This window comes from Neodiprion lecontei, chromosome 7, assembly GCF_021901455.1.
Source record: "Neodiprion lecontei isolate iyNeoLeco1 chromosome 7, iyNeoLeco1.1, whole genome shotgun sequence".
NCBI classification, from domain to species: Eukaryota; Metazoa; Arthropoda; class Insecta; order Hymenoptera; family Diprionidae; genus Neodiprion; species Neodiprion lecontei.
In genome coordinates, this window is record NC_060266.1 from 17,256,099 (window position 1) to 17,283,856 (window position 27,758).

The 27,758-nt window shown below is 35.2% G+C and overlaps 2 protein-coding genes across 12 annotated transcripts in view; both read left to right on the plus strand.

Annotated features, from left to right (window-relative positions):
* Window positions 1–1,501: 1,501 nt before the first annotated feature.
* LOC124295510 lies at window positions 1,502–4,042 on the plus strand. 3 transcript variants are annotated; one of them, XR_006905463.1, is made up of 3 exons: window positions 1,502–2,400; window positions 3,009–3,104; window positions 3,170–4,042. XR_006905463.1 is itself a non-coding variant. In XM_046745831.1 (3 exons), exons 1-3 carry the CDS (start codon window positions 1,537–1,539, stop codon window positions 3,721–3,723), a joined length of 1,602 nt encoding a protein of 533 aa, XP_046601787.1. In that variant the 5' UTR covers window positions 1,502–1,536; the 3' UTR covers window positions 3,724–4,042. The 3 variants fall into 3 exon arrangements, 2 of the variants coding, with proteins under 2 accessions (XP_046601787.1, XP_046601788.1); XM_046745831.1 differs by having other exon boundaries at window positions 1,502–2,420; window positions 2,941–3,104; XM_046745832.1 differs by having other exon boundaries at window positions 3,009–4,042.
* A 4,344-nt stretch (window positions 4,043–8,386) lies between these two features.
* The window catches only part of LOC107222917 (calpain-B), a 51,056-nt gene continuing 31,684 nt past the window's right edge, over window positions 8,387–27,758 (plus strand). Inside the window, exons 1-2 of one of the 9 annotated variants that reach the window (XM_046745824.1) lie at window positions 8,387–8,523; window positions 13,268–13,657. In XM_046745824.1, the coding sequence (XP_046601780.1) occupies window positions 13,586–13,657 (72 nt within the window). In that variant the 5' untranslated portion in view covers window positions 8,387–8,523; window positions 13,268–13,585. Of the gene's footprint in view, window positions 8,677–13,267; window positions 13,658–21,236; window positions 21,660–22,541; window positions 22,664–27,758 lie in introns of those variants that run through there. The other 8 variants (XM_046745823.1, XM_046745826.1, XM_046745825.1 and 5 more) reach the window with 8 other exon arrangements.

Below are 27,758 nucleotides of genomic sequence, written 5' to 3' on the forward strand. Positions count from 1 at the left end.
GCTGTTGTGTTGTTTAAAGTTATAGAAGCATCAAGTAATTCGGTTGCCTAGACAGATTTTACCGAGTAAACGTTGAACTGAAAATAGACTTATGGATTCACGTTTGAAACAGAAAAGAAAATAATTACATCGAGTTTATAGATAGAGAAGATTCTGGAATGGACTCTAGCTAAATTTGGTTGAACAAACATTGTTTCGTCTCCAGCCAGGTTGAGAAGATTCCAAGTAACTAAAATGAAAATATTTCTACTAAATTTGTATTAAAGCTATGTGTGGAACTGATACCCCTCACGAATCCTCGTATTATGAACTCCAGATTTATGCTGGGCCATTTAATATGCAGCCAACATGGAGATCATTCTCAAAGTGGATAACTTACGGAAACTACGATTTGGTTGACTGAAAAGCAAGATATTTGAGTAATGTTACATTCTGACAAATGTTCGGCGTAGTAAAGACCTTGTTTATGACATTTTCTCAGAACGTTTTTCTGAAATTGGTTTCATAAAATCATATCCGTAAAAACCTATATTTAATACTTCTTATCGTTCACATTTGTAAAAAACATATTGCATGTATCGGTTTTTTAAAATAGTTCGTCTTTCCAAATCTACATAATATTCTTATCGGAACGGGAAGAAACGTACAAAAATTGTAAGTAAATAATTTTCATCCACGATGTATTTATATCAATCTGACATCGATTCTGAAAATACAGCAATCACCAAACGGTGGTCAATAAAATACCTTACAAGGAAACGTTTTCAGGTGTCCCCCTCCGATTTCGATGAAACTCTGGCATGTTATGGAGGATCAAAATCGATGACATACGTATTTTTTTTTATCAGCCCAAACTCATTTTAAAGGGGTGAAATACCCCTCCAAAGTTGACCACCTCCCAAGATGATTTTTCTGTTTTGCGTACAAGGAGGGGATTTTGATAACTAATAATGATAGTAATAAATATCTTGTCAAAAGTGATGAAAAACACACTTCGAATATTCTCAAGAACTCTTTATTTTAGGGGTTAACTTGTATATACAAAGTTCATTTTTTACATTAGAAACGAGATGTTCATCAGAGCTCAATGAATCCAACAGCACTGTGAAGAGCATGCAAGAATACAGAATACGTGCTTTCCGTTTTTTCCCAAAAACTGAATTCTTATCGACTTTTTTCCCAATATTGCGGATTATGTCTAGTATTTAGCCGTGAATCATTGAATAACATTGTTTGAGGCTCGCATTCATTCTGGCATCGTTCTCTTATCATTTTACTGTTTTATGATTTTTTTTCAAGAAACGTAAATATTTTTCATTTCAAGCAGACTATCAACTACTCGAAAATTCGACGTGTGACATATGTAAACAAGTCATATCTCTACTTGAATTAATTCTATGGCACAGATATTTTTTTTAACGATTACGCGTATCTTTCGGATATTTTCAATATGAAAAGTCGTGAGACCGGTCAGTGCTTGTTAATACGTTAATAACAGAACTTGGAGCAGTTATTGAATTTCTTCTCACGTTTACAATGAAAGTGAATCCAATAAACGTTATTAAACTTCCGTGGGCAGCATTTGAAGTAATGAATATACCAGAGTCCCCGTTAACAAATGATGAACGTGAAATAGTTTCGAACTTCGAAAACATTTTATTACAAAGCGTGACAGAATATAATAGTGTGGAAACGATTGAGGAAAATTCTCTTGACTTTGAAGAGCCCTACAAAAATCTTGAAACGTTCGCAGTGGAAGATGCAGATTTTCAGGTGCCTTCCGAAGGACCTGGAGATCGCTGTTCCGAAGATGACGAACCTTTAAGTTTCGATTATAAAAGAAGAGCTGTTGAATATCGGAGAAGTGCAAAGACGAAAAAAAATCGCTCAATTGATACGGTTCGTCATAGATATAAAAAAGTCAAATCAGTACGACAATTGCGTCGTTGGGCACACCAAATCAACCAGGAAGGGACATACGTGGAAAAATTGGCTCGCATATCAGAGTATACATTGCAGAATATGAAAAATGCCATTGACGCTGGCTTGATTGTTCATGATACGGATCTGCGAAGATGGGCTTTACAGGCCCAAGGACTTATCAGTCATAAGGATTTTCGATTTAAAGCATCGCCAACGTGGTTACTTCACTTTAAGAAGATCCATCGCGTTACTAGCAGAAAAATCAATAAATTCGTCACGCGAAAATCAGTGGAAAATAGTGAATATTTACACAAGAGTGCTGAAGAATTTTTGAAAAGAGTTGAACCTTATATTTCCGAATATGGATATGGACAAAATATATATAATTCTGATCAGAGTGGTTTCCAAATAGAGATTCATTCTGGACGAACGTTAACGGAAGAAGGAACTAAACAAGTGTCGTGCATAGTACAATCAGTAACTTCAACAACGCACAGTTATGAATAGAAAGTGTTCTTCCTCTTAAGCAACAGCTGTAAGAATGTATGTAAGGAATGTTTACAATTTGGAATCTTACGCTTCTGATGGGAAGCCCGTAAGACAGTTTCCGTTTTTCGAATTTACCAGTTTATCAAATTTATATCTTCAACAATGAATTTTCTCGTAATTAATGATAATGCATATCCGCATTTCAATTATTAGACGGTCTTTGACTGTCTTACGGGCTTCCCATCAGAAGCGTAAGATTCCAAATTGTAAACATTCCTTACATACATTCTTACAGCTGTTGCTTAAGAGGAAGAACACTTTCTATTCACACATACAAAAGCACAAGAAAACAAATTTGAACTAATTGGTGATGAGAGGAATTAACGACATCAGAGTCAGGGCGGCTAGGTGGTCTAGTGGAGTAAGGCTCCGGTCAAGCATCGCTAGATACCAGGTTCGATTCCTGGCTCCGCCGTTAATTTTTCGAATTTACCAGTTTATCAAATTTATATCTTCAACAACGCACAGTTATACTATACAGCCTACAATTTCAGCGGACGGAAAATTATTATCTCCTTTATTAATTGTTTTAAAAGAACCATCCGGAACGTTCGGACCTATAGTTGAACAACATTTATTCAGACCGCCAAATGTTTTCATCACAGCTTCCAAATCAGGAAAACTTACTTCAGGTATAATAATTCTTGTTTCGCGCTGCATATATTCAAACGGTATTAATCACAATGATTCATTACAGAGCATTTCAAGATGTGGTTAGAAGAAGTGTTTATCCCAAAAGTGGGACCGAAGAGTCTACTTGTAATTGATTCTTGGAGTGGGCATTGTTCTAGAGTTGTGCAAGAGACAACACCCCCAGACAAAAAGTTGACGACTTTATTGATACCGAAAGGAACCACTGGAAAAATTCAACCTCTCGATGTTTTCCGCTTCCGTATATGGAAAAATTATATTCGTCATTTTTCAGACACCGTAGTTCTTCTTGATTATGATTTAAATTTACATTTAAGGAATAATATAATAAAATTACAGTCTTTAGTTCACAACCAACTGTCATCTCCGCGATATCATAATTTTTTTCGTTATGCGTGGCATAAAAGCGGGTTCATTGCAAAGAAACCTGATGAATTTGATAAACCCGTTGATTTTGCATTTGGACAGTCATCTCATCCGAATTGTGAAATCGGAGGTTGCACGAATGTCACAGTAATCAGATGTTCTTGGTGTAAAAAATCACTTTGCCTACAGCATTTTTTTGATGAATATCATTATTGTACCGACTATCATCCATAAAGCGATTTATAGATAAACTTGGAACTTGTTTTTGTTTAAAGGGTGTGGCCACGGTAGAGGAAGTAGAATCATGTGCATATTCAACAATTTTGTATTATATAAAAACGTAATTTATTTACAAAACCATTTACAGGTGTATTTAGTGTATGAATCAAAGTAACAAAAAAAAATTTCTTTATTCATTTTTTCAATGCAAAATGGCTAATAATCACTACTTGTTTTTTGTTTATCTTTTTCCCAGCCCTTACTCCTCAAATATCTGTGCCATAGAATTAATTCAAGTAGAGATATGACTTGTTTACATATGACACACATCGAATTTTCGAGTAGTTGATAGTCTGCTTGAAATGAAAAATATTTACGTTTCTTGAAAAAAAATGATAAAACAGTAAAATGATAAGAGAGCGATGCCAGAATGAATGCGAGCCTCAAACAATGTTATTCAATGATTCACGGCTAAATACTAGACATAATCCGCAATATTGGGAAAAAAGTCGATAAGAATTCAGTTTTTGGGAAAAAATGGAAAGCACGTATTCTGTATTCTTGCATGCTCTTCACAGTGCTGTTGGATTCATTGAGCTCTGATGAACATCTTGTTTCTAATGTAAAAAATGAACTTCGTATATACAAGTTAACCCCTAAAATAAAGAGTTCTTGAGATTATTCGAAGTGTGTTTTTCATCACTTTTGACAAGGTATTTATTACTATCATTATTAGTTATCAAAATCCCCTCCTTGTACGCAAAACAGAAAAATCATCTTGGGAGGTGGTCAACTTTGGAGGGGTGTTTCACCTCTTTAAAATGAGTTTGGGCCGATAAAAAAAAATACGTATGTCATCGATTTTGACCCTCTATAACATACCAGAGTTTCATCGAAATCGGAGGGGGACATCTGAAAACGTTTCCTTGTTAGAATTGCGTAAACATTTGTTTCTAATCAATCATTTTTAATCGCAATCATATTCTTTGCAACAAAAATATCCCATCGGTCTTTTTATGCTCAATGATACGGTGATTCATCATTTCACAACATAATCCAATCACGGTGATCTAATCCGTCAAACTTTTCAACGTATTGTCTAAGGGGAGTTACATAATTCAAGTCGATAAGTGAGTTCGTATTGCTCTCCCAGGGTCTCACCGGGAGTCCCTAAAACACTTTCGAAATAAATCTATCGCAGTTCTTGACTGCGTTTATTTTAGTCTCACAAGAACGATTTCTTCTAAAAGCGTTCTTAACCCTTTAATTCACGCTGGAACTTAATACACACCAATGAATTATTTGTTTGCCTGCCATATCGGATCTGCCATTTTGAATTTTCGAATTTCGAGTTCAGAATCGTAATTAACGATCGTCAAAGCCTATGAATGCAAAATTTCGAGTCAATTGCATGTAAGGAAAAATGTGTATGTGAAAAGGTTAAGTGTGGTAATAATCAACGAGAAATCAGTCATTGAATTTGACGAAATCACTACACTTCGAAACGTTTGCGTATTGGATAGGATTTTGTGATTATAATCGTTTAACCGCAAAGCCCTAATAATAACACATAGATCATCTATCTTTTTTTTTTTTTCTTTGCATTTCTCTGAACCATTTTTCGAATTTCTCTGCAATAGTGCACGCACACTTAGCGTGCGCTAATTGTGCAATTATTTTTTTTTTTAGCACAAACCGAAATATTTCTATGGCTCCACTTACGTGAAGACAATTTCCAGTTGTTTTATTAACCTCACAGCAAAGATAAAATCAGGGAAAAGCGAAAGCAATTGAAATATGTAGGTATTCTGGTTTAAAAGTATCGAGACTGAATATTTTTACAATAATGTTCGTTGGCTTAGTAACCGTACATACATGAACAAATGAATAAACAACCGATGATTACCTAAGTGGTAATAATACTTTGTGTATGCGAAATCAAGAGTCATTTTCTCCAATTTATTTAAGAAAAATGAATTATTATTTATTAATTCTATTTTTCATACATGTTAATATCAGTCTTGAAGTACAAGAAAATTTGTTGTTTTATTTTTTTGAAATGAAATGGCGGTGGAGTGGTTTACGAATGGAAACTTGAATGACCTCCACGGGCGACTACCTGCAGGTCACAATTTTTCAATCTAGTACAAAAAAGAAAAGATCATAAATGAAGATGCCAAAATCTAGCGAAGTACGTGCACACCGATAATTGAAAAAAAATGATTAAAACTAAAGGTGATTTTCTGTCAGCATTGAAAAAAGAATAATTGTAAACATTGGCGCTCACCTTTTCTTTTTCATGTACTTGGCGCCGGATACTTTCGTGTATCTTGATCCTCAGTTGAGTGACGACTTATTGTGAGTGAATCAAGAAATGATCGCAAACCTTTACGTTCATAAAAAAAGATTCGGTGGGTAAAACGGTTTTGAAGAATGCTGCATTGTTCATGTTTTCACGAACTTCGCTTCTGATGTAAAGAGGTTTCGCGGCTTGGTCCGGATTTCAGTTTCATATTCTCTAATTGAAACTCGTGACGTGTTCGTATTTTATGACATATGCGTTGCGAGTTTGAAATCAGTTCCGATGAAGTAACGCTAAACGTCATGATACAAACATTCTTTACCAGCAGAGTTTTCATAGTCAGCGTTTTCAAGACCTATAATACTATTTTGCATGTTCACGTTAAACTTGGAGATGTAGTTTAGTAAATCTATTTTTGAAAAGTGAAGCCTGCCAGAAGTGGTGATTATGATATCACGTCTCGATTCGACCCCATGTTATGTAGTCGTGCAAAAAATAAGTAACAGTTATTTATATTATTATTATTATTATTATTATATTTATTGTTAATCGCCGGCATTTTAACGCTGCATGCATGAGCCTATTTTAATGATATTTCCGAGAAGTATCACGTTGCCTTTATACAGGCGTAAGTAAAGACACGAGTCATGGGAGGAAAGTTCCTGGAGTACCGGTGAGTCAAGCGTCGAATTTATACCCTCGCTAATCGTAAGTTCAAAACTGTCTGATTGTAGAAGCTCCCTCAGAGTTTATAATACGTCCGTCAATATGACTTTGAGCAGAGAACCGGCAACTGCGCAAATTTTAATCAAGTCCCGAAACCAATGTGAGTGCAGGTTTCTATTAATTTCCACCTCATCATTTGATTTAGTTAATTTTTATTGTGGCAAGTGATTTCTATAGATTTCGAATGTTCGTGCTCCGGATTCCGAATAATTTATTAGCGTTTTATATGCGATTCCCAGTGATTTGTCGATTAGGTAGAAGCTGCTCAGGGAATGAGTGAAATTCGCTAATAATCATCTAGAATGCCGGGAAATCAATAGAAATCATTTGATAAACTGGACATCAACAAAAGCACATGACAATTTGAACATGATTTTAAACAATTTGCTGTTTGTTGATAACTATTGACTAATTAAAATTTACGTGATTTCCAATGCAAATTTAGCGTCCTTCTTTCAGCGCAATCACATTTGATTTCAAATGATTTTAGCTGACTCGATTGATTCCTCACGATTTCGAATAATTATCCAAGTCATTTGAGTTCCCTCGATTTGCGCTCTGAAAAGTGAAATACTGAAGACGAATGAATAATTTTTTTTTTTATGAATCTTCTAAAAATTTATCCGCAAATGTAAACAGACTTAATTCACTTTGAAGAAACTTTTCATTTGATTCCAATAGAGAATTAAATTTTGCCAACGTAACACAGATTTGTGAGGGCGAAAATACTCCACTAATTTAATTTCTTCTAGCAATTCGTTTGTCCCGTTATGCAATTTGATTTCCAACAGTCAAAGGAGCCCGCAGAATCCTTATGCAAATTGGTTCCCGGTCAAATTGGCTGAATTTTCAGTATGTGTAGTACATATCCTCCGGATTAAAATTTCTCATGAACACAAGTCCCAAAAGTCAGTAGTTTCCGAGATACAGGCTTCGGAAGAAGGATGTCCAGATTTTTTTCATATGTATGTATAGATTTCGTGATTTTCATGAATTATAAAGTTATCAAACAAATCTTTCAAAAAACTACACGGTTGATTCTCAAAGCTAGACAGGAAGCTCCGACTCATTCCATCCATAGAAGAAGGTGCAACGTCAGATTTCTCCTGAAGAACGAGACCCTCCGACTCTTGCAATAATCGACTTGTCCTGTTTTTCACGCGTCCGCGGAGTCTCTGCGAATCGACTGTACAGTTTTTGAGTGACATATTTGATTTCAGTCCCCCTTGAAGCTTTGCAATTCGTAAAAATCGCGCAATCCATAGATATAAAAAAATCCATCCAACCCCCTTCCGATGCCTATATCTCGAAAACTACTGATTTCTGGGACTTGTGTACACGAGAACTTTCAATCGCGACGATCTGTGCCGTAACATACTAAAACGCCAGTCGATTCGACCTGGAGCCAAATTCCATAAGAATTCTGCGTAGTCCTTTGTTTCGGTGAGAGCAAAAGTATTCCACTAGTTTAGTTTCTTCTAGCAATTCATTTGTCTCCGTGTGCCATTCGATTTCCAACCGTTAAATTTATGACCCCCTCGTACGAATGTTTCCGCGAATTTTAACCACGAGCAATGCGAACGCAGCCTTAGGATACACGCCGGCGTGCGTCAATGCAGACAACACACGCACACATCTTCCTCATCTATTGAAGCAAAGGCCGACAGAGGCGGCATGGATCCGACCGGCAGGCGCAGTGAGCGTTGAGCTGGCGTGAAGCGAGAACAGAGGAAAGGCGATTCTCGCGTTTTCCTCGGCATTTGTCGAGTCTTCTCGTGTCCGTTTGAGTGAGTATCTTGCGTACTTGTGTTCCGCAATTGTACGTGGAAATTATCAACCGCGGTCAAATCGCACTGTGATTAAACAAAGTGAAAGCCGAGCTGACAAGACAGCTCTGGTGGAAAGCGAAAAGTGAACAACAGCTGAACGACATTATGACAGTAAATTGATGATTGAGCGCATACGGCTTAGCAAATGGCGATACGTAGCCGCCGTTTGTGGAAGTCAATTAAAAATCATTGTGCGATACATTTTATTCATACAAACCGTACATCGTGTTATCACGTTACGTTTATCCATAGTTTATCATGTTATTGTCAATTGATGCGACGAAACGCTTTCATCGATGCTTTCAACTTCGCCGATTATTTTCTCTGATCCAGGTCGTCGGAACTACAGTTAACAAGTTCCAGTATTCCCGGCCAATTAGTTTGTGTTTTTCCACTCGTTCGAAACCGGTTGTAAAAAAAAAACACAATTCACAAGAGGTGGACGTCTAAAATTTAAATAAAAACAAAAGGGACGAGCGCTTCGTCGTGGTTGCAATTAATTTTCACTGCGTATATTTGTAATATATTTGTAATATAAAAATCTTTCTTATTACCCATCGGATTAAACTTTATCCACGCAACTGTAGTCGATTGCAGCGACAAGTTTGCGTTGTTCCATCGACACGTTAGAAAATTTTAAAGTATGCCGCATACCTACTCATACGCAAAGTGCAATGTAATATCACTCTTTCGAGTTATTAACATTCGGCACGTTGATGTGTATACGTATACATATGCCGAGCTATTATATTATGTATGACGTATCGTGCGCGCGTGATCCGCCGTTATTCGTCGGCAGCAAAAACATGAACCGAGTTCGTTATAACAATTTTTGCAGTAATGTAAAGTTTAGAAAAGTAAATTGACGTTAATTTACCGCCACAAGTGCTGTCATCTTCAACAGTTTTCACAGCTCATCACGCCGATTAATACCGTTTTTTTTTTCATTTGTAAATTTGATGTGAGAAGTTTCACCAAAATCTGGAGAAACTCAAAATATGTTCATTTTGCTGTCATGCTCACGATTCGTTCCTTGTGCACGTGATATATCGATGACTTTCAAGTTGAGTGCAAGAAAGAACTGACAGCGTTTTTACCGCAATTTTCGTATAACGGCAGGGAAAATTTGATTTTTCTTTCCCATGAAAATTTCATAATTTTTCGCCATGAGAGTTCTATATTTTTATACGAATATCCATTACATTTTTATCGAAAAGTTCAGCAACTCTCCCAGCGGGTTAGATTAATTTCTGTAATGGAATCGATACGGGTTCTGAATCAGTCGCCCCATGGATACAAATAATTCAATAGTTTTATTCGACACCATACACGTGTTGTATATGTATGGATAGTTATAAAAATCGTTCCGCATATCACTCGATTTAATAGTACAGCGAGATGCCGAAGCAAAGGAAGGTGACTCAAACTAATTCCCGCTTCACCGTTCTCTGTATAACAGACTCATGTCTCACCAATCGTGACCTTGAAATTTCCATCGCCTGACATTAACTTCATTGTGTTGAAAACTTGATTAGAACCATCAGATTCTACCAGTGTTGAAGCCTGAAAATTTTGTATAATGTAAATTTTACATTTATCTTAATATCCACGAGTTATACGAAAAATAGGCATATTACCTGGACTCAAGGTTCTGGGATCTGTGATCAAAAGGAATACAATCACTTTGTATTTTCACACAGGTTGAAGAACTTTGCAGTCACGACGGGAAGTCGTATATAAGTAGTTGGTGAATCATTTGTATTTTAAAAGTTGTATTATCCAATGATTCGATCAATTTTGGCTGAATTTTTTAATAGGAATATTGATATCAACGGTGGTTTCCGAGAGAAAAAAACAACATTTTCTGGGATTTTGCTTACTCGAAATGAAAATTCTACTAACTACAATGACATAATTTTTTGTTGAAACTATTTCCGCGATTAAAAATATTTTTAGAAAACTGTAATCGGGTATTAATGTCATTTGCCACTACTTTTTGCAATACTTATTTATTGTATTTTACAAAGGATAGGCAAGCTTATAGAGGATTTGTTATCCGTTTTTCAACAGATGTTAATGATAAAGGTCATTAGGCTGTATAGTTCCATTCTGACCTCATAATTCTACTTGTAACGTATGCCTAAATCTCCGACAATTTTTACACTTTGAGAAAAGGAAAAAGACTTGTAATGAAACGTAATTTTCATCTATTAAAATATCTTTTGTTTATTTATGAGCTAAATACATTATTTCTTGTTCGGTTTGCACGCGATGTGACAATGCTATCAGACTAAAATTTTGGGCGTGACATGCTTTTTTCCTAAAACACTGTACAGAATAAAAGGGTTCATTCATAACGCGATTTACGTAACGGACTCTCAATATTTTTTTTCAACTTCGGGAGGGGGGGTGGGTTGGAAGTCTAAATCTCGAATTTCGGGAAAATCCCGCCATTGCGTTCGCCGCCATCTTGATTTAAAGTTCAATTTTTTCGTTCTTCTGAAATAACTTGTTAATTTACAACTTTAGAGCAAAAATGGCAGAATCCAAAGTTGTTGGAAATTTAATCGCTCCCCCTAATTATTTCCATTTGAATGACTATCTCGACTGGACTAGTATGCGTGATGTGCGTGATAATTTCTGCGACAGTTTCTATATTCTGTATTCGGTCAAACTGCAGTGAATGGCATGAAGACGATGGTTTTTACTGTAGTACGTTACATAAAGCCGGGATCAATAAGAGAGAGCTCGCAAAGATTTGGCTCTTTGCTTACACTGTTAAAAATGATTGTGAATTTATTACAAACTTAATGTACAAGAGTTGTCAATTTACGAAATCAGGTTACAAGTTTACAAATTCGGTGTGGCGACGTAAATTAAATTGTGTAGTAAATTTATTGTACTTGTAAATCGAATAAACAATAAATGTATGGCGATGAATTCGCTCTTCCCTATTCGAATAAAACGTCCGATACAGTGTAGAAAGTTCCATACAGAAATCTTTAACAGTATACATGAATAAATTATTTACCTATCAGAAGTTCTGATCGATCTACCTTGAATAAAGATTTGAGTCTTTACTATAATATAGAGTACCGATAGTAAATTTTTCAGTAGAGAATGAATCCTGGCTCGCTATTTGTTCGAACCATTTATTTGTCTTTTTTTTTCAATTAAGTTTGGTCGAACGAAACCTCAAGCACTCGAATACCTATTTGTAAACGATGAACAAGTTTACTTGCACCAAAAAGCCAACCTGATTCACTTCTTACGGAGTTAGATACTTGCGATTCTTTATGAAAACAGTACGCGCCCATTGATTTATCAGTATTCTGTATAGAGAGAAGAGTCACCAAAATAAACTTTAATGAGTAGGTGGATCTATAATATGCGGACGGGCGTGGACTGCAACAGGGTGTGTCGCAATGATACTGAAGTTAGCAGCCGATAGCGAGTCACCAAAAGTTATTTCACGCAATGTTCTTTATGGCAGATCTTCTCGTGTCAGTGACTAGTATCGAAACCATCGAATTTCCGGTGATCCGAGTGGTACCCAAAGAAAATGATAGCGTGCACGAACTTTCTGTGAATAGGCGACTAGCTTCAGCTTATAGTCCAAAATTAAATAATAACCTTGTTCAAGCAGAATTTGAGAGAGCGCATTTAGCCCTCCATTAACTTCTTTCATTAGAGTCTAGCTGGAATTGGTTAAATATTCTTACTCAAAGTCGTGCGCATCATGGAGCCTAGGCAACCAAAAGATTTTCATGTCTCCCTGAGCAGAAAGTTGAAAAAAACCGAGGTGAAAAATTCATTTACCGCGAATAATCGCGATTGCATGTTCGAGTAATTTTCGATATATTGGTTATCCTTCTTCTCCGTGATATTTCATCAACAACAAACTATTACATGCACCAATGGTTTCTTTTTCTACACATTTTGGTTCGCTTATATTTCTTGCGTAGATAGTAAATTTAGTAGTTTCCTAATCTTGAACCGGTAAGAAAAAGATATCCTTGATAAACCGAAAACTTGTCTTTTCCTTTCCAAACTGCGTCGCATCTTATTTGAAAAGAGTTCTAAACAACGTTGTTATCTCGGAGATAATTATTACTTTCATTAAACGTCCTGTATTTACGATTATCCCGAATTTTTCAATCTAGAATGGACATCGTAACCTCTTTATTGTAAAAAAATCGCTCTAATAAACTCAATGGTCTCATGTTTTATCCTAATATTTTAAATCAGCACAACTGTAGAATATACTGCAGATGTATATTTTTTTCTTAAATATGAAATACTTACGTTTATTTTTCAAACAAAAGCGTTCCAGAGCAGTTTTCTCATAAGACACTGTGTAAAAAATTCGACTTTGCACAGTCTGTTTCTCTCTTATTACGTCGATGAAATCCCTACAATATTTCATGTATGAGCGATTACTATCTATCTTTGGTATACTAATTGTATTAAAATGTAAAGAAAACATCATGTGATATGTATTTTTGGTACATGTCAAAGTATACCTATTTTATTTTACATATAAGCAATCAAATTGATGGCATCTTGTCGGTTTAGGTAAACGTGGGTAATAGTAGATTTGAATATCCGTCTGTCTATTGTCGAACAGAAAGCTATTCCATGAATAAGTCAGTATTCATTCGTATTCCGAAATGTAAAGCACAATGATGACCTAATTTTCTAGTACCAAAGTGACTACAAAAAGAGCACGATGATAGATGCATAGAAAAAGTTTAAGCTTCTACAAAAAAACTAAAATTTGTAGCATTTATTTCAAGATGTTACGATGCTAATTAATAATTGGACAAATGAGGTGAAAACGGATTCGTAAAAATTACACTGATTGTGAATTAGCTGGTGAATTGTAAAATATATATCCTAAACGAAGGCAGAGATTAATGCAAAGGCATTCAAGTGAATTACAGGAGTATAATTATAAACTATAAACATTGGTTGGATTTGAATTTAAACAAGTGATTAGTTTGAATAAAATATATACAAGATGAGTTACGGGTGGAACATGGAAGTGGTCAGTGAGCCAGAGTTTGTTCGTCAGGTCGCTAAAAAAGTTGATGTAAGTATAGTTTATACATTCTAGCTAATAACGAATTAACATTGACTCACTAACATCGTTGACGAAAGAGAAAACAAACAAAATGAAGATCTTCGGTCAGTATACTCTTCTTCTTTTTCTTCTTCTTTTCCTCCGTTGAAAATAATTAGTGCTAAACAGTCAATTGTACATTTTCGTTGCTTATAGAGATCTGCTACCTACACCTTATGGGGAAAGGCCAGCATAACGGCCAAAAAAATAACCGATTTTCTAAGAGTTTTTTTCACAGGAATAACTGATTAATAAAGGGATCGGATTGTTAGTTTTTATTAAGTGTATATTAAACTTATTTTATATAAATTTGTATTAAAAAATATTTGAGATTAACAAAGGTATGAACCTTCCCCTTCATCGTGACATCGCTATCTCGGTGAAGAGTTATCTGAAAATAGAAAACTAAATTTTATCAATATTTATATAAATATAGCTACCGTTGTCGGTGGCGGTTTTTTTTTTTTTGTTTATATTAAGGATAAACTTATAGCAGCGACACGTAGTGGCGGTTGCATAAACTAAAGACGGCTGTAATATTAGTCAGTCCATAGTTGCTCGAATAATTAATTATGTGTACGTACATGTTTGATTTTGGAGTGCGCTTTTTTTAATATTGTTAGCTCACACTTCCTTTTTACTCCATGTTTTTTCGTCTGTTTTTCGCTTGTCCTTTTCTTTCAATCAATATTTCCAACAGTAAGAGAAGTGGAATATACGCTATTGACGAAGAATGTCAAAGGATGATGGCCCCGTATTCATAATGTATTGGATTATTTAAAATTTCATTGGCACTTATTTGAAAAAGAAAATCAAAAGTCGCTATCCTCGTAATAAGAATTGACCAAAACTGCAAGTCTATGCCCACGGTCTTACACACAGGTCTGGAAACTCTGGTGGTGGGGGTATGTCCTCTCATTGAAGCACCGGCCGTTTCGCCTAGTGACCACGAGTGTCGCTGCTATCGAGGGATTCCGGCTGTGCAAGAGAGATGGAAACAGATTGTTGACCGTCCGTGGTTTTGAAACGTGTTTCCATCTCTCTCACACAGCCTGAATCGCTCGATAGCAGCGACACTCGTGGTCACTAGGCGAAACGGCCGGTGCTTCAATAAGAGGACACCCCCACCATTAAAATTTTGAGCGAGTTTCCAGACCTGTATGTAAGACCGTGTCTATGTGTACTGCCGCGAGCATTGACGAAAGATCATTAAAGACAGACAGCCAACTATCATTGTATTTGAAACTAGCGAAAAAGCGTTCAAGGAGTTGGGTTAATAGAAATGTCCTACACTTACCGACCGCGTATGAGATAAGGTTAATTATATCGGCAAAGGAGATCATTTTTGTAATTACAGAGCAAGCCAAGTTTTTTAATTTTGATTGATTACTTCATAGGTGCCACTTCATTCTTTGTACATTTTGACACAAAATTGACTTGTTTTGTCGACAAAGTAATGAAAATCGCAATTATGTATGAGAGTGAACTACTTGATGTTAATGTACCTAACGATTCGCCTCTTCAGGAAATGACCAACCGAAAATGCTTAGATCTGTATTTAAGCTTCTGTTTGGGTAACCTTTCCGAGCAAAAACCAAATCAATATCTCTTTGAGCGGAAAAATATTGAGGAATCCATGAAACCCCATTATACCTCTTTCACCCCCCTGAGAGTTAGAATGTAGAAAACTGGCTCCTTATTTCAGCCAAAAACCCTGGATCTGAAACCATAAAATTCGGGGAGTATATGTCTTCCATAAATCAACCACCAACTAACAATGAGCATTGTGGAGTCGGTTAGGATATATTTCTTTATACCTATAATGTAAAAATAGACTCAGACATAACTTTCACGTTTTTTCCTTTGACGTTTAAAAGAATGCTATAGTATGATGTGTGCGGATTTTCGGAGCCTACTTGCGCGTATAAAATCGTTACGGTATTGTGAGTGTCTTTACCGTGTGAGATAAAGATTAAGATAAATGACATAAACGGCCTCCTCTTAGATGGTGAAAAATAAGGATCGGGTTAGCCGAACTGAAAAAAAGCCTACGTTAGTTAACTATGCGCCTCGCAGGCTCGTGGTTTTAAGTCAGAGCGCGATTTTCGGAGATTCGGGGTTTTTAAGCAGGGGCTCCTTTTTGAACAGACGAGTTAAAGTTAGTAACATTATCGTAACGAAACATTGAGTAAACAATCACTATTTTCCTAATTTTATAATGATTTTTAAAGAATAATGATTTCGAACTATGAATGTATTTTATGTTATTCCGGTTTACTGAATTTTAGACAGTTCCAGAATCGTGATATAACTGTTTTCCCTCGGCACAAATTGTTATGATAACATTACTAACTTCAATACAATGTTTTCAAGCGAGAGCCGCTTCCCTCCTGAACCAGGTAATTCCACCGTGGTTAATGTGCTTACAAATTAAATTTTAAACGAAAGTTAAGCTTAGGCTAAGAGTCTTTAAGCCGTGGCTGTCTGTCTGCTTTGGAATTGTCCAGCAGCCTCCCCGGATTCGGGTGTTTTAAACCAGAGCCGATCAATTTACAGAAATCTCCCTTACCGTCTGCTATTTTGACCGAAAATAAAGATGGAATTTTATATGTACTCTGTCGGACAGAAAGGTAGATTCGTTCAACAAAACTTTTTAATCAATTAAAGAATACCAGTAACAGAAGAAAATGAAGAAATTGCCTCGATATAATTTAACCCTCCGCCGGCTATCCATGACGATATCGTCATATCTGACTTTGGCACATCCTGGTATCTCGGGAGGGGAAGGTAAGGTGGATGCAGCTTGGGACTCGCACCTAAAAAAACTTCATGGCGAATACGCTACACGCGCAAACACGTTAGTATGCGTCAGGACCTTGCGAAGTTACGACCGGGCGACCGTTCGAAGCTTGAATGTGAACGAATTCGTCACCTATAGCTGGCGGCGTCAGTTTTTTCGACTTTTGAGACACATATAAAATCCACATTTTCTCGTTGAAAATCAAAGTTTCTGACCCTATTTATCAGGTTTACCTCAATTGTATGTTATAAGACTGTTGTGCGAACTGTTTTTTAACCTTGCTAGAGGTTGTTCGCACGAACGAAGCGAGTCTGAACTGTCATATAACATGTCAATATTCATTTTTTCAATAATAAATTACATATTTTTGCGATAAATACATTGTGTTTTCAGAAATACTTCAATTTTATGAGAAATTTCTCCTTTCGCAGTAGTCCATTTTCAGGAGGTGAAATAAATAGTTTTTTTGGAACCGAGCCCAATGTGAGTAGGTTTTTTTGAAAGACCATAGTATCAAGAATAAATCCCTAGAATATTTTTTCTTAATAGAAATTTCGGTTCAAGATATCGAGTTTTTAGTGAAATGGTCGAATTTAGTCGTTTAGCATTGTTTATAAATTTCTATTTCTTAATTGGTCAAACATTTTGGAATAAAAACTATTGGAATATTGAGATGAGACCCAAAACTGGTTTCCTGAATTTTTTGGAAATTTTCGGATACTCCTAAGTGGGTTAAAAATAGCCGATGACGACATCATCATGGATAGCCGGCGGCGTAGTCAAAAAAAGGGATAGCCGGCGGAGGGTTAAAGAAAATAAAAGAAACTAAATTTGCCGTCAGTATTTTTAGATACTGTTCCTGATCTATGTTAATCTTTGCGCTACTGCAAGAGCTTAAAGTTTTGTTATGACGTTTAAATAATTTGGCACTCTGTCTAAATTATTCTAAGTTATGGAAGTTCTATCAAGAGGCGCTTTACTATCAGAACTCTATCATTTCAAAATTCTAAATGACTCGAAAATTCGAACAATAAGTTCTGTCGGTATTTCTTGTCCATTTCTCGAATTTGACTGTGGCGTGCTCTGACGGTCGATTGTCACAGCCTCAAAACTGTCATTTACACAGCCTCTATCATGAGTCGGAAATTCTATAACATCATGCCTTAATTACCAACAATTGCAAGTTCTTCTTTGCGGTGCAATTATTACATGAAACTCAATTATTTTTGCATGTATACACTGTTCAGGGTTAAACATAGAATGGGGCTATCATCGGTTGAATTGCACCGGTGCGGTGATGCGTAGGCTTGCAGAATGGTCAAAATAAGTGAGACGTGCGCACGAAACTTCATTACTTCACGATTTCGATGATTTTCGTGACTGTTAGATTCCATTATTCAAAAATCATAGTAGTCGCATCATTGCAAAGATATGTTCAATTTTTGTCAAAATTGACTGGAACTTCCTCTTATGATCTTATTGAAGGGTCGGTGGCTAGTAGCTGCCAGTTCAGAGGTTATGTCTAATGTTTTCACGTCTTCAATGATTTTTAAAAGTAAAAGTGAACTATAAAACTTTTTTGTTTTAATTGTGTTTAGTTCCCGCAAACATTTTTTATTTTGGTCACAAGCACGCAGAAACTCAGTATAGTCCAGGATAGTTGGGTTTGAAAATGGCAAATTGGATGGGCATGCCAAATTTTTTTAGGACAAATAGAGGGTCATTAGAGATTCCTAAATCCGCCGGAATCCAACGAAATGTCCTGGTGCTTTGTCCGCCATCTTGAAAAATAGGTAATCGTCGATATCTCGGCTCCTACTGATTGGATTTGCCTTTTTTTATTAGTTTTGTAGGAAAAAATATTGTCCACAACTTTTGTTGGAAGAATTTTTTAATATCTGTAAAAGAAAAAAGCTACAATGAAAAAAATGCCATTAATTTATGGTTACGATTGTTTATTGCCCCCTTTTAAATTTATCGAAAAATTTTTTGAATAAAAATTGTAGAGGACTCAATTTCCAACAATTTTGACATGAATTATATTGCGATAACTCAAATATGACCTGAGATAGAAAGCGTCAAAGTTGTCTTTGTTCATGATAACTGAAAAAAATCCGAACGCAATTGAGTACAGCCAACGTTCCCATAATTTAACTCCCCATATTTTGACCGTTCCCGTATTTCAATTTGGTTACCTCCACACTGTCGGTAGTTTCGAGTGGGGGCTGAAGGAGAAAATAAAAATATGGGAACGTGCCAGTCGCGACTAGTTAAATTGTGGGGACTTTGACCGTACTCAGTTGCGTTCGGATTCTTTTCAGTTATCATGAAAAAAGCCAACTTTGACACTTTCTATGTCAGGTAATGTTTGAGTTATCGCAATATAATTTATGTAAAAATTGTTGGAAATTGAGTCCTCTAAAAGTTTTTTTTCTTTAATTTTTGGATAAAATTAAAAGGGGCAATATGACAATAAACAATCTTAACTATGAATTAATAGCACTTTTTTTATTGTAATGTTTTTACTTTTACAGATATTAAAAGATTCTTCCAACAAAAGTTGTGGACAATATTTTTTCCCACAACACTGTAAAAATAAACGCAAATTTAATCAGTAGGAGCCGAGATATCGACGATTTTCTGTTTTTCAAGATGGCGGACGAAGCACCAGGAAATTTTGTTGGAATCCGGCGGATTTAGGCATCTCTAATGACCCTGTACTTATCCTCAAAAATTTTGCTTGCCCATCCATTTTGTAGATATGTTGTACTTTTCGAGCCAACTATCCTGGACTAGTACATTTGTGTCGTATTTACTATGAACGCACACTGAACTGAACTAATTGTAAGCCGACTTTCAATGCGGGCAAGTGGCTACTGAAGGCGAGATTTATATTGCAACAGGCCCGCCCTTACTAAGCGAATCATCTTTTTTGTATTTTTCGTTTATTCAATAAACAAATAAATGGAATTGGGCTCAAATGTAAACAGTCAATTTCTTTCTCTTATACGTTGAATTAGTATTTTGTTATTTATGAAAAATATATGTTTTGCCAATACGCATCACCATTTTCGTATTTTATGAATTTTGCGGGCAGTAATGTACATCGGTGAGAGATGCCTCCCATTCTGGAAATAATTATAAGAAAAACATAATTCTATTCGTGCCATTGTTAGGCCAGGAAAATGAAAGTAGAATTTATAATAATTTTGGGTAGAAATAGTGATCAGCCGGTAAGGTTGCATTGTGCTCAACGCGCCAATAAGCGCCACTTCGTGCTGCGGTGACTGCGCGAACTAAAAAATGCCCAGTTGATAACCTCTTATTTTGCGTTGACTGAGGATATAAGTATATCTGCAGTTAACGTTTCTGGAAATAATTATAAATAAAATGTAATTTTATTTATACCATTTTCACGCCAGGAAAATAAAAATAAAATTCATAATCATTTTGGGTATAAACTGCGATCAGCTGGTCCGATTCAGGGTTATGAAAAATACATTGTTTTATTACTGTACTATCCATTTCATTACTCATTAATTTTGCAATGATTAATGCATTTTTTTTTTATTGTGATTTTTTTGACAATTTATAATGGGGCATCGTTGCATTATTCATTACACATTCAATGAATAATGCAATTTTTTCCCATTATGCATTATTTGGGTAACTAATAATGGCTCACTGTATTATTCAGTATACCAGTGATGGTTAATGCAATTTAAATAAATTATTCATTAATTTAGTACAGTAGAACCTGGATTATCCGAACCTCGATCATCCGAACACTCAATTATCCGAAAGTTGGCGCGAAAGATACATTTTTGCTCGCTGCCACCGCCGTGAGCAACAATGTATCTTTGTGAGAATTGCGGGCATGCAAAAACGCGTTACAGCCGTTCGTCAATATAAAATTGACGATTTTATAAAAAAAATATAAAAAGAGGTATTCGACTTTTTTCAGTCGTTAATACGTATGCCAAATTTTAATATATATGTATGTAATGTTTTTATGTAAAAAGGTGTTGTTTTTGATCTCGTCCCAAAAAACCCACGTTTCGATTATCCGAACTATTCTTGGTCCCAATTGGTTCGGATAATCGAGGTTTTACTGTAATGGTTAATGCAACTCGAATCAATTAATGAATAGTTTGGTAATTACCAATTGTGTTATCAACCATTGTCATTTATTCAAGTAATTACAAATCCTAGTTTCGATGCATTGCCCATTATTTTTGTAATGGATAATGCACTTTTTTTCAATTAATATTGTCGGAATCCTACTAAGTTTGCCTTGCGCCCGACCATAAGCGCCAATTCGTGCTGCGGTGACCGTGAGAACTAAAAACCGCCCAGCTGATAACGATCAATTTAAACCTGGAAGTACCCTGTCAAATAAAAGCCGTTATTACGAATACTCTTGACTCTTATGGCATACATATCGAAAGTAGCTGAGGGACACCGGAATTATTTTTGGCCCCTCTAAAAAATCCGTCATGCAAATTCGTGCGACTGAAGATAATTTTTCAAACTTTACACCGTGCGGTTATTCAATAGATATGGCTCAGGCTATTCCCAGAGCCAAATGTGAATTTTAGCCATGTTTTCGCCTGATAAAAGTTACACAATAACGTTATGTTATAATTATAATTTAAGTAGTACGAGTTCGTAATGAATCAGATGTGACCTCATCACGGCCGGTCTGCGATCGGATGAAATGTGACGCACGCTCGCGTTTCACGCTTATCGCGGTCCGTCGAGCCCAGTTAATTTGGTTGATAGTAGAGTTTACGCTCTTCCTGTACACCTAGTGATAAACGACTGTCACGTCGAGCAACTACACACAAAACCATTTAACCGTGCCATCGATTCGGTAACCATACCTATAATTTCAAAATAAACACTTGCCATACACTGGTGAGTAAACGGTACAATCTACGACAATAAATGAATAGTTATTCTCAATAGTGAAGAATTGTTTCGATTCAATTGCGGTTCAGTTCGTTTGTGATGGGCAACGATTATGACAATGATGAATCCTACCCCATTAGGTCATACGAAGATAATGATGATGATAACGAGAATGAAGAAGGATATTCAGGACTCGAGTTTTTCGTGAAAAAGGTTGCAGAAATTAGACGTATATTACCGTCACTTCGTAACATCAAAGTGGTACGTCCCCCTTTCGTTTACTTTTTCATTTTTGGTCCGTCATGTTGTATAGACTAGAGAATAATTACCACTGTCGAAAAAAATCACACAGCCGTAGCAGTTTTGGACAGCACCTAATTACATTCAAATTACAAATTCGAAAGTAATTTATAATCGAAACGAAATCAATTTTCAAAAATAATTGACATATTTTTTAAGTAAATTATAATTTTCAAACTACTTATTTCGAACCATTTCTAACACGTATGAATAATAATGATTAGATGTGGTTCACTCGAGTACGTATGAAACAAATAATGAGGCTGAAACTAGTAAAGTTAACGTAACGAAACATTGAGGAAGAAAAATTACTATTCTGCAAGTTTATAGTGACTTTGAAGTAGCTAAGTCTTCAAAATATGGATAAGTTTTGTTTTATGACGATTTACTGCATTTCAGACATCCCTGCAATTGTGAAATAACAATTTTTTCGAAAAGTAAATCATTACAATAAAGTTACTAACTTCAGCCTCATCACAAATACGGATATTCTGATCTACGGTGGAATAGATTTCGTTTCAATTATAAATTAATTTTCTAACTTGTACTTGATTCTGGCTTCAACGGTAAATTGGAATAATAATTTGCAACCGATTTCATTTCAATAATGTAAATTACTCTCTGATTGATTTTGTTTTCAAATAGAAATTGAAATTATAATTTGTAATTTGTATTTAATTAAGGCACAATACCACGATAAAAATGCGAAATCTTGCGTTTTGTTTGTTTTTTTTTTTTTCCTAAAGATGCATGTTTCAAGAGTGCCTCTCCAGATTTTATGAAGAAATTCGTAAAACTGAGGAAAATAAAGCATTTTCTGTGAAACAGTTTCGAGCACGTGACTATGGAGTTTAATTAAACTCCATTATTTGGAAACTGTCGCTGATAATATATTGCTTCTATACTTTTCAACGCTGGTTACATGGGCCTCATGAATGTATCGAAGGCATTAGACGTCAGAATCGGTGAGTTAATAAATTTAGTTTCACGTATGAATTATCCATCACTAAAACTTTGAACGCGTTTTTCTCAAAACTACATTTTTCAACCTGGTTGACAGCAAATAAAAAAAACTATACCTTTAATTTGTACGGGGCGTGTCATATCTATTCTACGAAAAGCTAGTCTCTATGGCAGCACGTGGGAAATTGTTTACCACAGGCCCACTTCTATTATTTTTTTTTACAACTCACTTTTTTCGCAATATTTGAAAAAAATGTATTAGTCCGCCATTTTGTTAATTTTTGAGATATTAACTTTTCGCTACGTGTTGCTACAGACCGCAACGTTTAGTTTATAAATATATATCTTTTCATCGTTTCCTTAAAAAAAATAACGAGAATACACACAATTTTCTGCCCATTATCGTGGTGTGGTGCTTTAATTAGAAATTCGCCCAACAATGCACGGTAGTCAGAATGATATACTTTAAATGTTTTGAAAAGTATAACAATAGCGAAATATTTTCGTAACACTGTAAAGATTCACTAACTATTATACAATTATACGGCAATACGATGTGGTGTAAGTGAGAGTAACGTTAAAAAAATGAATTTGTAGATATTTTGAATTTATCGCAATCCCACTCTGTCCGAACTTGCGATTTTACGTAGTTTTATCGGTATCATTTTTCATGTTCGCATTCACAGCGAATGTGACTGAAGTCGTCGAATAAAATATAAGACGTAATGCAGTTACACGTGCGTATTATGATTGGTCGACATAATCATACCAACATAATCATAGCGTGAAAACGCACGTGTAGCTAACCTCACTGTGTCATAATATGGAAGTATGCATCGTAGTTGCGATAGGTCATATGAACTGTTGACGAATGAAACTTTTTATCAATTAAATAAACAACGGGTAAAACATTCGTAATTGCCCGATGCTATTTTAATGCTATACATAACAAAAAAAAAAAACACTCAGACTGCTACGAGAGCAGTCTAGACTCACCTAGCATATGAATATAACGTAAAGCATATTGCACACTCAAATAACTATGCTGTTTTCACAAGTACATTTTACATACCTAACTGTATTTTTATTTATCGATTCTAAATTAAATTAATTTTTCTCATCAACGCAAATTTATTTTCATTCGCTCTTTTGAGCCAAGTATAGATACACATTCCACCTCCTAATTCGAGTTGTTGACACCAGTTGCATGTTACACGAATTGTAATAAATTTTACGATATTCATGCATAAAGTTGCGCATTTCGTAGTAGGAAACTTTTTTTTAAAACTATCGGAAAAATGGGTAAACGAAAGGTTGATATATTTATTAAATTATAAGATTATACGTAATATCGTTGCGTATTGCAATACCAGTAGCGTTCTATGTTGTCTTCTTCCATAAATCTTATGAATTCTGTATTGCAAATTAAATCTATTTGAATGTTCCCGCCGGTCGGAAAATAACGGTTTTTTCCCCGAAAAATGGGACCACTTTCCGTTAGAGAAATCCGAGGGAGATTTATCCCCTTCTACTTAATGGTTTTGCGTGCGCAAAACAACAACGCTTCGTATAAACACAGCGTGTAAACAGAGGTTAGAGGTTAGTCATCGTTCTAGATCACGGTCTTATAGACAGGTCTGGGCACTCCAAGCCCCTTCCTATATAACGCAGCGTGACCGTCTTGAAGCCTGTGTTTCTCAATTTATGCACCAAAGACCGGAGCGCTGCCATCCCCGTGGCCGGTGTATGCGTAATTGCGTACTAAGTAGGCCTCTCCCTCACTAGCGCTAGCGGCGAAAATTCACAACATCGGCTTCATTTTCAAGCACGGTTTTACAGCCGGAGTGCCCAGACCTGTTTATAGGACCGTGTTCTAGATTCAAGAGCAGGTAGGATTTTTTTTCGAGCCGAGATTTTCGAGGTCTGGATCTTTTTTCACAACATGATTGGTACAATTGTAAAACTGTGGCAAATCCTGTAATAATCGTACCTTGATTATCGCACCGTCCAGCATAATCATAGCGTGTAGACCAGGCATAATACGCATAATTTTCCGGTGACGGTTTTCATGTATTGCGATATAAATAATTCATCAAATTCGTGCCAATAACGTGTGACGTGTGGAGCAGTTTCTCATTTTACCGTTCCGTATTTTTCCCGAGTGTTGAAATTAAGGAGAATATGATAAACCTCTCACTAGACAATTTTCAACACGAATCATCTTGACTGAAATTTCTTTTCTCTCTTGCCAAATTTTTTTCATTGATAGAAGCAAAAAAAAAAAATCCGGCTCAAGTTTTTCAGTACTAATTTAGCTTTCTCTTTTAATCTCACTCCCTAGTTACACAATTTTTCTAATTTAGATTAAGGTAAAACTACTATCACTTTTCGAGAAAATAGGAACTTGTCTCATACTGAATGCTATTTTTCTGCTGACCCTTTCAACACCAGTTGAAGTATAGTCATCTCTGAAAGTTGATAAAAAAGCGACCTTAGTTTTTTATATTTCAGAAAAACTATGCGTCTTTCGATTTAAAATTTGAAAAAATACTCTTGCATCGATATCAAAAAAGAAAAATGATATTTTGAATTTCGTTATGGGCCCGGATTTAGTTAAAAACTTGCTATATTTTTTTTTTATGGGTGACTGAAATATTGTTTTCCATTGGCTAAGTATAGGAAAAAATATGATGTAATGTTTTTAATGATTTTATCGCTTTTGTAAGTTTATTTATATATAATTTGTCATACAAGATAACATTGCTAATTTAAACGTGCTTACGATTAAAGAAAAGATATCATAATACAACCCAGTCGAGTATACCTATTTAAATGTACCGGGCAAATATGAATTTATTCATATTATACTGCGTTGCGTTGTACAAAATTATAATACTGATTTAAACCTAAAAAGGAACTCAAAACAACGCAGTCGAGTGTAACGATATGAGTTACCGGGAATTTATATCACGCTTATGCTTCAGAAACATCTCAACAATATTACATAAAAATATTTTCGCTATGTCGTCGTAAAAATGTTTCAGGTGATCAGAAAGATTGTGATGTTATTTAACATACATTTTTAAAAGTAAAAATTTCACAACAAAAACACGACTTTTTATTTTCTTTTTTTATTATATTTTGGTATGAAGGCGATAAAAAATTTCCACTTTTGCCTACAACTAATCAATCTCATTCGTATTTTTCGTCATCTTAATAAAGAAACCAATGAAATTCTCTAGAATTTGGACATTACGTTGGTTTCATATACTCTGGAATGCTCGATGATTCTGTACACGTATACGTTTGTACATTATTATTTGATGCACTTTGATTCTAAACTTTGCATTGTCGTTATATTTACTTCCACGTCCTATTCACAATGGAAAAAGTTCTCTTCAATTCGTATAATTTTTTTTTCACCAATTTAAAATAAAATCTGAATATAATTATATGAAAAAAATATGTGACTGTTTTTTATTTCGAATGTTTTTAAAGAACCAAAGTAATTCCAGAGTAATTTTTTGGTCAAAAACCGTTTTTAGCGTGATTATATCACTTATAAAAAAAATTTATAGGGGTAGAACACTGAATTTTTTAACCTATAAAACACACCAAATTTTTCAGACTTCGACAATGTTTCCGAATATTTGTTTTTAATGCGTATCAATCAATTGAACAAACATTAATTCACGATATTCATAGCTAAAACATTTTTCTGATAACGTGGTGTGTTTACGTAGTGATGGGGCTGAAATTAGTAACGTTAACGTAACGAAACATCAAGAAGAAAATCATTATTGCTTAACTTTGGAATGACTCTCAAGGAATTGGCTTTCCAAAATAACACCATGTTTTTTTTATCATGTCAGTAATGATTTTTTCTAAACATACAACGTTAAAGTAACCTTACTAACTTCATCCTCACACATATTGACACTTCCATTACCTTTGTCTTTTTCTGGAGACAAGATTGTCATGCTTCCAAATTTTCCTCGAAAAATACCAGCTCGTAATGTTTCTGAAGCATAATGCATGTTCGATTCCTTGACCTTGTTCGAAAATCTACGCTGTTATTGCTGATACTGAATGTGAGTTTGGATGACGATTACTTGACAAAAAAAAGGAAATGCGTTAAAAGCTGACCTATCCTCAGTTTTGGTGGAAACTCAAATTTTCGATCAAGTTTGAAACTGTTCGAAACTTCAGATACAGTACATCTCATTGTAAACATCACTTTGATGAAGTGGGATACTTTTATTTTGCACTCCGTCATTTATGTATATCATATGTATGGCGCTTTATAACGTAATATATTTATTTATTTATTGAATGCAAAACGGTTAATTACCCAATACAAGTATACAAATCATTTTGGCACAATTATGTTCGTAACGAAAAATAAAAATTGATGGATTTTTTAGTTTTAGTTTTTCTAAATTTATTAATAACTTTTTTACAAACAGGTGTTTACTTGAACGAAATAAATCAGTTATATCTTTATTTAGTTATATCTATACATCATAAATTTTTATACGTAACGGCGTGTACCTTTTCAGATTTGAGATAACACAATCCAAAAATACAGACTCTGATTTATATATTCTATTCACCCGCGGCAGTTTGAATTTTTTCTTCACGGCTTATATACCTTTGGCTTGATTTTTTTTTTAAACGTATAACTATGAAAAAGTTTGAATACTGCAGAAAATGAATTTTTGTTCTCGAGTTAACGACAGACGAAAAATGTGTCTCATGAACGGGAAACATACACTCGTCCAAGCACCGATGCAAATTTAAAAACTCCTGGTTGCGGTTACTGCGCAGTCTTCTTCAACTGTTTTCATTTTTTACAACAGATGTAAACAAAGTATAGTTCCGAGTAGAAAATGAAAATTAGTTTTGCAGCTTTGATCAGAAAATTTAGTATGTGTTCTGGATTATGGTTACTCGTGCAAGGATAACTAGATTTTTTCGTAACTTTTGCTATAATTTGATGACGGTGCAGCCATTCGTTTATTTTGAAGCCTTATTTAACTAAAAGGAGGAGCAAATTGAACAATTTGATTGAATGTTAAAGCCCGGAAAATGTAGTAC